The sequence below is a fragment of the Tiliqua scincoides genome, chromosome 8, assembly GCF_035046505.1.
Source record: "Tiliqua scincoides isolate rTilSci1 chromosome 8, rTilSci1.hap2, whole genome shotgun sequence".
Taxonomy (NCBI): domain Eukaryota; kingdom Metazoa; phylum Chordata; class Lepidosauria; order Squamata; family Scincidae; genus Tiliqua; species Tiliqua scincoides.
Genome location: NC_089828.1, coordinates 4,145,788 through 4,158,316, shown reverse-complemented (window position 1 = coordinate 4,158,316; position 12,529 = coordinate 4,145,788). Strand labels below are relative to the sequence as shown.

The 12,529-nt window shown below is 40.3% G+C and overlaps 1 protein-coding gene across 7 annotated transcripts in view; it reads left to right on the top strand.

The window, feature by feature from the left end:
* MEF2A (myocyte enhancer factor 2A) overlaps positions 1–12,529 on the top strand; it is a 99,638-nt gene that overhangs the window by 21,675 nt on the left and 65,434 nt on the right. For all 7 annotated transcript variants that reach the window (XM_066636284.1, XM_066636282.1, XM_066636280.1 and 4 more), the window contains exon 2: positions 9,322–9,515. In XM_066636284.1, coding sequence (XP_066492381.1) covers positions 9,462–9,515 — 54 coding nt within the window. In that variant the 5' untranslated portion in view covers positions 9,322–9,461. The remainder of the gene's footprint in view (positions 1–9,321; positions 9,516–12,529) is intronic.

Sequence of the window (12,529 nt, the reverse complement as noted above, 5' to 3'; positions counted from 1 at the left end):
CTCCATAAAAAAGATTCCCTATTCATCTCTAAAGTTGGATTCATCCATAACGTTAATCTACAGTGGGAATAGGGATCAAATTCAAACTTCTGTGCCATCATATTCCAAATATACCTAGCTGAGATTAGTCACTGGTACTTGTCGATTATTAACATGTTTAGACCCCTGTGCTACCCATTTACACAATGGAGCTAACACAGACATTTCTAACACCACCCATGATGGTATCTCACTCTCACAATTAAAAAATTGCACGTAGTACATATATAATACGAGGAATAATATTCATTTTTTAGGTATTAACTTTTCCCCATAGAGACAGATTTAGGGGTGCCCATTTACCAAGATTCAATGAGAGATCAGCTTATCAAAATTCAGTTTAATCATCTGCTTGATATCTCTGGGAATAAGAATTCCCAAATACCTAATAAACTCAGGACACCACCTAAAATTCCATACACTAAATATATCTTGCAAAATACTGTCTCCAAGAGGCAATACTTCAGATTTGCTCCAATTAGTAGTGTAACCAGAAATATTACCAAAAATGTTAATGAGTTCCAGTAATTCAGATATAGACAAGATGGGGTCTGCAATAAACAATGTATCATCAGCATACAAAACAATCTTAAATTCACTGTATTTAACTCCTTGAATTTTGGAGTTTTGCCTAATTGCACAGGCAAGAGGCTCTAAACAGAGATTAAAAATTAGAGGGGAGAATGGACAACCCTGCCTAGTTCCTTTACCCAAATATATTTTGGGAGATATACAACCATTTGTTACTATTTGTGATGTGGGCTGAGAGTATAAACTCTGAACCCATTGTAAAAACTCTTGAGGTATTCCAAGTTTTATGAGGCTGGATAGAATAAATTGCCATTGAACCCGGTCAAAAGCCTTCTCAGCTTCCAATGAGATAATAGCAGACTGCTGGGTTTTTTTTATTCCAAGGTAATCAGATCTACTACTAATCTTAGATTATCAGCCCCTTGTCGTCCATGTATAAATCCAACCTGATCAGGATGTACAAGTGTTTTGATAACTTACTGCAATCTACTAGCCAGCACCATGGATAGAATTTTGGCATCCACATTTATTAACAATATAATAATTAGCACAATCAATGTGATCCTTATCTACTTTTGGAATGAGTGTAATATAGGCTTCTGCGATAGAAGGGGGTAATATACCTGATGCAAAAATCTCATTATAAAATAAAAATAACTGTGGGACTAAAACATCAGAAAACATCCTGTACCATTCCACGGGGAATCTGTCAGGCCCTGGCGTTTTGCCTAATGGCAACTTAAAAATCATACTTTTAATTTCCTCCAACTTAATTGGTTCAGCCAAGATTTATTGTTGGTCCACACTTAACCCAGGCAGCTTCACGTCTAAAAAGAAGGATTCTATATCCTCATTCAAAGGTTCCCTGTCACATCCGTAGAACAGAATTTAAAAAATTATTCATTTATTCCTTTAGGATTAGAACAAAGATTACTATCCTTATCCTTTATAATAGGAATATGTTGGTTAAGACCTTGCTGCTTTAGTCGATGAGATAAAATCTTGCCAGATCTCTCACCACTCTCTCAGTATGTCTGACGTAAACAAATCATTGCACGTTCCACCTTCTCGGAAATTATTTCCTCCAATCCATTTTTCACTTTTTGTAATTGAGCATAAGTGTCAGGTGAAGGCAGTGTAGCCAACTGGTGAATTAGATATTACAATTTGCTTTTTAATGTCTCCTCTTGCATTATCTTTAATTTTTTCTTATAGGAAGAATAGGAAATAATTTTACCTCTCAATGTTATCTTAAGAACATAAGAACAGCCCCACTGGATCAGGCCATAGGCCCATCTAGTCCAGCTTCCTGTATCTCACAGCGGCCCACCAAATGCCCCAGGGAGCATACCAGATAACAAGAGACCTCATCCTGGTGCCCTCCCTTGCATCTGGCATTCTGACATAGCCCATTTCTAAAATCAGGAGGTAGCACATACGCATCATGGTTTGTAACCCGTAATGGATTTTTCCTCCAGAAACTTATCCAATCCCCTTTTAAAGGCGTCTAGGCTAGACGCCAGCACAACATCCTGTGGCAAGGAGTTCCACAGACCGACCACACACTGAGTAAAGAAATATTTTCTTTTGTCTGTCCTAACCCGCCCAACCCTCAATTTTAGTGGATGTCCCCTGGTTCTGGTATTATGTGAGAGTGTAAAGAGCATCTCCCTATCCACTCTGTCCATCCCCTGCATAATTTTGTATGTCTCAATCATGTCCCCCCTCAAGCGTCTCTTTTCTAGGCTGAAGAGGCCCAAACGCCGTAGCCTTTCCTCATAAGGAAGGTGCCCCAGCCCCGTAATCATCTTAGTCGCTCACTTTTGCACCTTTTCCATTTCCACTATGTCTTTTTTGAGGCATCTTATATGCCTGCCACAAAGAAACTTGTGATGAAACACTTCCTTCATTAAATTCAAAAAATTGTTTAGTTTCATTATTTATCATGCATTTGAAGCTTTCGTCATTTAAGGAGGATATATCTAAACGCCATGGTTTAAATACCTTAGTTTCACCCGAAATTGTGAAAGATATCGAAACTGGGGAGTGATCAGATAGAACAGCAAGGTCAATATCAGTTTGTGTAATCTTAGATAGAAAGGACTTGGATACCAAAAAATAATCTATTCTAGAACAGGTGTGGTGGACCAGGGAAACAAATGTATATTCTCTATCTAAAGGATGCAGTGCATACCTTGGGTCAATCATACCTAATTCTTCCATATATATTTTAAGTGTTGACCTAACTTTAGTATGTATTCTAAAAGAGGCAGAGCTTCTGTCAAGATAAGGATCTGTGATTTCATTAAAATCTCCAGCACATATCACTTAATGATAATCTATATTGATCAGGTGACTAAAACAATTATGAACAATTACCTGCAAGATAAGCCTCACCCACCCATTTATGAGATAAGAGGTTTTCCTCTCCAGGCAAAAGATGTGTCTCTTGGAGTAACACAATTCCTGGTTTCATTTCCCCAAGCCTGGAAAGTACTTTCCGACATTTATGTTTATCTCTAATCCCCTTCACGTTCCATGAGATCATTTTAAACATACCTAAGTATTACAATATCATTGATATAATCTATCTTGGAGTTGCCCCTAGTATTACTGTATAATAATAATTTTAAAAAATTGCCTTCATTCATATTGGTACATACAAAGTTAATATCTTGGCCTGTATGAAAATATACTATTCCAAAGAAAAAGAACCTGCAAATTACTCTGATCGCTATAATGAACTTCATATTAATAATGTAACAAAAGGAAAAACCCATGTGTACAAAAAAAAGAAGAAAACCCCAAAAATAAAACTCAATAATGCACCACCACCCAATATGGAAAAAGAAAAAAGAAGGGGGGGGGGAAACAAATATGGAAGTCTTCTGTGTGAGGCATTTGTACAGACATGTACAGGTGGCGTCGTTGGGCAGATATTAAAAAGGGAGAAGTATGAGGACTAAACAAAAATAAAAAATAGAAACTGCTAATAATATAATCTAAAAAAACAAATTATGTTACATGCTGTGTGTTTTGTTATGCTCTAAACCAACTACCTTGAATGGTCATCTACCTGTGGGGGGGGGGGGAATATAAAAGCTAGGATGAATAAAGGGGGAAAAAGAAAAGAAGGGAAAAAAAGTTTTGTGGCCTTCAGGATTCCTGAAGTGTCTTCTTGGCAAAATGCCCAGACTATTATTGACACAACATAAAAAGAGATAAAACTAACACAACAGCCGTAATATGACAGTAGTGCTAAGTTCCAAATAATGGGGGGGGGGGGGGAAGGAGAAAAAAAGTTATCCAGTGGCTCATCATGGAAGAGACTCAGTTATCTATTTGCATCTAATCCAGCTTCCTGTATCTCACAGCGGCCCACCAAATGCCCCAGGGAGCATACCAGATAACAAGAGGCCTGCATCCTGGTGCCCTCCCTTGCATCTGGCATTCTGACATAGCCCATTTCTAAAATCAGGAGGTAGCACATACGCATCATGGTTTGTAACCCGTAATGGATTTTTCCTCCAGAAACTTATCCAATCCCCGTTTAGAGGCGTCCAGGCCAGACGCCGTCACCACATCCTGTGGCAAGGAGTTCCACAGACCAACCACATGCTAAGTAAATAAATATTTTCTTTTGTCTGTTCTAACTCTCCCAACACTCAATTTTGGTGGCTGTCTCCTGGTTCTGGTGTTATGTGAGAGTGTAAAGAGCATCTCTCTATCCACTTTATCCTTCCCTTGCATAATTTTGTACGTTTCAGTCATGTCAGAAGAACATAAGAACAGCCCCACTGGATCAGCCATAGGCCCATCTAGTCCAACTTCCTGTATCTCACAGCGGCCTGCCAAATGTCCCCCCTCAGGCATCTCTTTTCTAGGCTGAAGAGGCCCAAACGCTGTAGCCTTTCCTCATAAGGAAGGTGCCCCAGCCCCATAATCATCTTAGTCGCTCTCTTTTGCAACTTTTCCATTTCCACTATGTCCTTTTTGAGATGTGGCGACCAGAACCGGACACAATACTCCAGGTGTGGCCTTACCATTGATTTGTACAATGGCATTATAATAGCTGTTCTGTTCTCAATACCTTTTGTAATGATCCCAAGCATAGAATTGAAGGAAGAACAATCTCTGTGTTTCACTTCTAATGGTTCCATCTGTTGAAGGAATTAACTATATGCATGCCATAGTCTCAGTGAACAATATGCATTGCCAAGATCCTGCAGATGTCAGAAGTATGGTGAAGGTGTTTAGGCAGAAATGGGGCAATCGAGGAATGCTGGCTACACTTGAGGCAACGGTTTTTCTGTTCTAGTCCTGTGTAAGGATTAACTTTGTCATGACATCTCCAGAGGAAGTGAATGAAGGCTGTATACTACTTAATCTGATGCCTGTTCAAGCTTAATCTGTCTTGTCGTCCCTTTTGCTTGGCCAAGCCCTTTCGGTTACTGAAGATGCCCAGAGTTGCCATGACATTTCATCATGTGTACTGATCTTCCTGCCTGCTGATTCCTTCCATTCTTTATGTGCACTGTCTGCCACTTACCCCACATAAGTGCTAGTGATGCCCCAGTGGCAGGTACTAACCCACCATAGCTCTGAGTAGTCAAAAAGCAAGGAAAGATTTTACAGATTTGTTAGGCTGTTCAGTAGACCAACACATTGGACCCATTCTCTTCTCCTGCAGTCAGGAATGGGTGAGAGGTAGGACAATCCATTTTCCACATTTGACTGGAGTCCCTTGCCTCTGGAATCACTTCTGTACTGCAGGAGGAGATGAAGTACTGGAAATGTAGCCCAAGGCATATGCTTGGTGAAGAAGCAGCAAATAGGCAGCGTGGATTAATTGCATATTGGGTGGGGTTAGCTGAACTTCTTGTGTTTCAGTGGAGGACAGGGAGTGCACAGCAGTCAGGGTCTGATTTTAATTTTTTAAGGGCACAATCCTAACCAGGTCCACTCAGAAGTCCTATTTTGTTCAATGGGGTTTACTCTCAAGTACGTGTGGTTAGGATTGCAGCTTAAGAGTGTCAAAAGTTGATCACAGCAGTTCAGCTGTTCCCATCACTACCTCAGTGGGTGACTACTTGTTGCCTTTACTATTGGCTCCTACTAATATAGAAACTTCTGCCTGAAAAGTGCAAAGTTTGTCTGTGCAAGTGTTGTTCCCCTTGCATCATGTAGTGGGTTAGATTCAGAAGAGAGTGAATAAGCTCAACTTAATAAGTTCTGAATGGAGTTGGTACTTATTCAAGATTTGATTAAATTGACTTTTTTGTCTCCCTACCAGTGGAATTGTGAAGAGTTCGGCTTCTTCTGCCTTTGTATTCTTCAGATACAAAATTGTTTGGGAATCTTAAACTGCTTCCATAAGACCACAGTATATGCACTTGCTTCATATGTATCAGTTGACTCTGGAGAGGCAGTTGCTTTAAAGATGAACTGGTTTCAAGATGACAACCTGAATTGTACAGCATATTTTGAAGAAGGTTAAAGAACTTTTGCAGTTTCTGTATAGCACACCCATTTCTGACCTATATAGCTAGTCTCTGAATGCAAGAAACTCTTTCAAAAATATGAAACTGTTTTGAAGTGTCTTGGTCATAGAATACCTTGCATAAGTGATATTCTGGTTCACCTAGCAGCAGTGCTACATACCTAAATGTATCCTCCTCCATGATGTAATAAGGGAACATGATTCATACCAAAGATGTACTTATGCTCTTCATGGACACAAAGCTTTATTTTATCTTTTGTGCCAGTGATAGTGTATTGGTGCCCTGTTACAATCTCTATAATGTGCTTTGTCTCCCAGGCTTTTATTGATATTCTGAAACAAGGCAGACCTGTATGTCAGAGGAATAGTCAAACAGCATGTCTTGCTCCAATGATATTCTCCTCATCCACTTTTAACGCTGCATCAGAATGTCATGGCTGTATCCTCAGTTGAGGGTGAATAGATTGTGAAATGCAGTATGTGACTAATCTCCTCTTGCTGTCACCGCTTATTAACTCAGATGGTTTGTGGCATGCTTGCACCATTTTTCCTACACGTGGCTGAAAAGGTAGGGCATTCTATGACAGCTGGCTCAGAATTCAGTGCATGTTTCAGTTGGCCTTGTCTCCTGGATGGGGGATTTCTTGAAGGTTGCAAGCTCTCTTAAACTGTTCTATTTTTCCTCTGTTACACCCCCCTCCTCCAAGAAAGAGAGGAAAAGTATATCCTGACCTTTAGTATTTCCAATCCCACAGGGTAGGTTTGGCAGACAGGATGGGATCTGCTGTCTACAAATTGTGGCTAGTTTTGGTACACAGCAAAAACTTGTTGGGAGGGAGGCTCGTATCTGCTGATCCCATATCTGTGAATTCACTTACCTGTGGATTGGGTCCACCCCCCGACGGGCACCCCCTCTAAAGGGACCTCTGAACCTAGCAGTGGCTGCAGATGTCCATCTGTGACCTCTCCCAGGCTCAAAGCCAGACAGTGAAAAAACTTCACTTCCAGTTTCGTGGAGAAACCGGAAGTGACTCTTTAATGCTTTATAAAGCATTAGGAGGCCCTTGAAATAGAAGATTGGGGACTCTTGCTGTTACTGACCTCTTGTCTGGGCAAAAGATGATGTACTTGGCAATGTAGGTGGAGACAACTGTTCCCTTTGTTCAGGTTTGGTGATCATTTTTAGGTGCTTCTAATACTTAAGTATAACCCAGTGGAATGTTTTTGTCATGACTATTTGCTATTCAGACATTTCAGTGTGGTTCAAGGAAACAGAAGCCCAAACTATTGGACATCCAGAACTAGATGTGGTGTTCTCTGAATTCTGGCTATTAAATTACTGTCTTTTATATCTCTGACCTTACTAAAAATGAGTAATGAAAACATGCAGCTCCCCAGTGATGGGAATTGAAAGTCTTATGGTCTTACTCTGCATGTATTGATCCGCTCATTCTTCAGTAGTAGTTGAGCAAGGGACTTGCAGGGGCTGTTCAGAAATTAGGAGAAAGGAGGAGCCTAGGGATAGGTTAGGTTGAAAGGAGAAAATGTGTGGGAATATGTGAGAACTGTGTGCCGAAATGCATTGTTGCATACATATATTTGCTTTAGCTACATAATAATATAGTGCATTTACCTTGACTTGCCAAATTCCTTTCTTCACTGTATCCATGTTGTCAGAGAAAATTCAAAAATCACAAAACCTTTCAATTTAGGAGCATTGAAGGCTGTGTTTGCACACTTTTCCCTGGCCTTTCATTTGTTTTCTCTTACCAAAGCTCATAGTGATGTTCAAACTGGGCCGAGTTACTAGTAACCAGGTTTGCATCCAGATCATGCCTTGCAAATGCACCTCACACCATAGTTTGAAAGATTGCCTGGTTCCTATGTTCCTTTACACTATGGTGAGAAAGCTACAAAAGGAGCAGGAAATTGAAGAGAGCATGCAAGCCTGTGGCACACTTCTAGTTTGTTGAACACGATGTTAGAACACGATGGGTTAGAACACGATGGCTCATTTGTGTCACATTTTCTGTAACATTTGACTGCTGCCTTTTCCCAGTTTCTTACGCTACTCCCTCTTCTGCTTAAGTCACTCTTAGTAAGCATGTGTTATAGTTGTCCTTCAAGTGCTGGGAGGTTCCTGCTCTCAGTCTTTTGGGACCCAAACTATGCAGTATAAGTACTGGTGATTGGTGCTAGGGAGAACAGTGTCTTGATTCTACAGCTGAGATATCTGTAGCATGCACATGCAAGAAACTGAATACAGTATATTTCTTAATACAGTATGTTACAGCCTGGATTTGCCCTCTTTCCCAGCTGCTTTCCATTTCTGTCATTTCATCTAGTGGCTGGTTGGTTTGATACTTGATGCAAAATCTTATTTGAAAATTGTAACTTACGTACATAACTGTATATTAAAGCTTTAGAGTTTGCAAGTCTATCTTTTCATTTATGTGGACGTAGACTTGTATTTGAAAAGGTTTGCAAGAAGCAAAGAAGTGTTGGATTGGTAATTGGCTTGTTAGTGATGTGTGAAAACTGGCAAGTTTTACAGTAATGAATGTAACCTTGAATCTCTCAGCTGTTAGTCAGTCTGTATGTTCCTGTGAAATAGTCTTTTGGGAAAATGGAGTGTAGCACTTAGAAGTCTCAGAATTGGTTTATTTTTAAACACATTCAAATGTTGTCACATTGTGGGAGATAGGGTTAGAAAGAGTAGCTTACAATGGGAGATCCTGAAATTCTGTGAATTGGTTTGGTTTAACTCTTGGGTGCAAGGCACTGAGATTTGATTGTGGTCAAGATGAACTGCTAAATAAACTCCTTTAATGTGTTATAAACTAAAGAATTAAAAAATGGTACCTACAAGATAGAAGAACTTCAGAATGTGTTAGGGTACATTTCTACCTATTATAAGTTAGTAATCATAAAATTGCTTTGATAGCGTAACTTTGCTGTCATTAAGACTCAGTTTCTTTAAAAAAAACTGTGGGCCTCTTTGTACCCTAAGCTTTGGGTGATGAATGCAAACTTTGCATTGGCTTTTGTGGTTGAACTGTGTAGACTGACTTCATAATGTGAGTGCCTTGGACAAAGTACAGTGAGAGCATATGACCTAGTTCACAGAATGTCAGTCTGATTAAGGAAAAGGTAGGTTTGTCTTGCTAATGGCTTCTAATGTGTAAAACATTAATGATGTGAAATATGTACTTCTGACATTAGGAATTAATTTTAATGTATTTCCATTCTAGGTTTTGTTAAGACAACACAGTGAATGGTGTTGCATGCAGGCTTTAGTCGTGGAAAAAGGACTTTCTACCATGTGCTAGGATACAAAATTTGTGGATTCTTTTACTTGTGTGCTTCTGGATTATAAAGAAGGAAACTGAAGATGGGGAGGAAGAAAATACAGATCACAAGAATAATGGATGAACGGAACAGACAGGTGAGAAATTAGACTTTTTCATCTGTGATCTCTTTGATCAGTTGCTCCAAAGATTGGTCATATTCCCCTTGCCTTGCAGCTTTCTGTATTTGATATGATGGTGGTTGTGGTCAGCATGATCTGATCTTAGTTCAGTAAGAATATAGGGTAATTAATAGTAAGTAAACCCTACGTAGTTTTTAGCCAGTAGTTCAGAAATACTGTATAACTAAGAACTCTAAAAATGTCACAGGGTGATTGTTTCCCTTTAAGAAACTTGGTGGGGAATATGCTGTCCTTACAACCTAATTTTACTGAGGGCACAGTGAGGAAAGTCCTAAAACATTTCCCGCTAGATAGGATTATACCTAAGCTCAACATGCTGTATACAAAGTAACTGATACTCTAGGGGATTATAATTAGCACTAGACTATCATAGTAGTGGTAATTAAGAATTCTTATCTGCTTGAATGAGCTGTGGGCCATTTATATAATTGAGCTAGACTGAATAAAGGGTTGTAAACTAGGTATCAGAAGGGAGCCAATGTCAGCATCATCAAATGGTCTCTTTTATCAGTGAGAGAATGACATTGGGAAACTTACTTACCATATTAAAATAAGTATATCCAGTGAAAAATAGGCATTTTATAAACAGTTTAACTAATGACTATCTTGTAAACAGTGAGGAAAGCTTGTCCTTCACTGTAACCCCAAAGGACTAGTGATAGGTCGGATCCTATAGGTCGGATCCTACTTATAACCCTCTTCATATATTCATTAACCATGAGGAGTTGTCCACAGTTAGATGAACTGAAACTGCCCTAACATACTCCATGACTCTGCCTTCGCTTGCCTCGGAGGGCAGCATATGTTTGCTTTGGACAAATATTTGTCCCCAGGCAGAGTGGAAACTGAGGTTGCTGGGGGCCTGTCAAACCATGGATGTTCTCTTCACTTGGAGAACGTTTGAAGGGGTGTTATGTGTTATTGACATCAAGGTGGTGATGTGCTAGACAGTGCAAAGGTAGGTTGTTTCCTAAAATATGATAGTCTAGAAACAAGGTTGCATAATCTCAAAATAATATCTGTAATGCTTTGGCATCACATTTATAAAATGTATGCAACCTATGCTCCTTTCAGGGTGTCTTACTGCTAGCTTTTGGAATGAGCAATGGCATTCATAACCTGTGAATTCTTAAAACTTTAAATTATTGTGGCAGCTTTTTTATGATTGAAATGCAGGGATTGGCATTGCCTACTTTAGATACATTGTGGGATCATACAGTAACTTAGGTATACAGTAAGATTTTTTAAAAATTAACTTTACTGTTGAACTTATGCTTTGCCACTCTAAAGATAGACAGAAGTAGCATTTCAGTAGCTACTTCTAATGGACATTTCTAAACACAGAGAGCCTATTTTTGATTGTTTTCTTAAAGGTAAGACTTTGATTTTGCCACCAAATTTTTTTTTGGGCTACAAGATGGAAAGTATGGCTCACTTTTAATTGTCATTGAAAGCTTTGATAATATAACTTTCTCTCCTTAGGAATGTTATAATGATGGTAGAATGCTCTTGAAGATGCTGTGTTGTGTTGTATTGCTTTCATACTGTGTCTTTTCAAGTGCCTTGTTCTATCTTTAGTTGGCAACCTTCAGTCTCGAAAGACTATGGTATCGCGCTCGGAAAGGTGGTTCTGGAACAGCGTCTAGTGTGGCTGAAAAGGCCGATTCGGGAGTGACAATCCCTTCCACACCGGGAGCAAGTGCAGTCTGTCCCTGGTCTGTCTCCCTGGCTATGGGCATTCCTTCTTTGCCTCTTAGCCTCAGACTGTTGGCCAAGTGTCTCTTCAAACTGGGAAAGGCCATGCTGCACAGCCTGCCTCCAAGCGGGCCGCTCAGAGGCCAGGGTTTCCCACCTGTTGAGGTCCACTCCTAAGGCCTTCAGATCCCTCTTGCAGATGTCCTTGTATCGCAGCTGTGGTCTACCTGTAGGGCGCTTTCCTTGCATGAGTTCTCCGTAGAGGAGATCCTTTGGGATCTGGCCATCATCCATTCTCACGACATGACCGAGCCAACGCAGGCGTCTCTGTTTCAGTAGAGCGTACATGCTAGGGATTCCAGCACGTTCCAGGACTGTGTTGTTTGGAACTTTGTCCTGCCAGGTGATGCCGAGAATGCGTCGGAGGCAGCGCATGTGGAAAGCGCTCAGTTTCCTCTCCTGTTGTGAGTGAAGAGTCCATGACTCGCTGCAGTACAGAAGTGTACTCAGGACGCAAACTCTGTAGACCTGGATCTTGGTATGTTCCGTCAGCTTCTTGTTGGACCAGACTCTCTTTGTGAGTCTGGAAAACGTGGTAGCTGCTTTACCAATGCGTTTGTTTAGTTCGGTATCGAGAGAAAGAGTGTTGGAGATCGTTGAGCCAAGGTACACAAAAGTGTTCTATCTTTAGTGCACTAGGATAGAAGTTGGCTGGGTCAATAACATGTTAAATTGCTCCACCTTTCTAACTTTAGTAAGATCAGTCCAGTGTGCAGATTGAACATGCATCAGTTTGTGTAGTAGAATGGGTCTGTGCCCATATACAGGTTGAGACTCATTATTCCAAGTACTCACTTGGAGTGGATGGCAAAAAAAAAAAAACTATAGCAAATCAATTTTAGAAACAAAGTTTCTTTGCTCTGGTGATTTAAAAACAGCCTTGCTGACCTTTTGACTCTAAGAGTCATTAAGAAGACAATCTATCAATCGGTCATCCTCCAAGCACTTCACTCAATCCCTCCCTTCACCAATGCAAAGCTATCACCTTTCTTTCACATGCTCAGGGGGAAGAGAGGAGACTGCTGGAGAAAGAAGGATTGATGGATTGTCAGCCAGCTGCCCCCCCTCTAACGAGGCTATTGTTAAAGGACTGTTCAGTTTCTTAAACTGATTTTAAAGGGGTGCATTTTTCCCCTTCTCCAAGGATCAGCACATTCCTTCACATTTGCAGTGGCCATTCCTGTTGAGTCAAATGGACTCGGTTTGTGGAACTC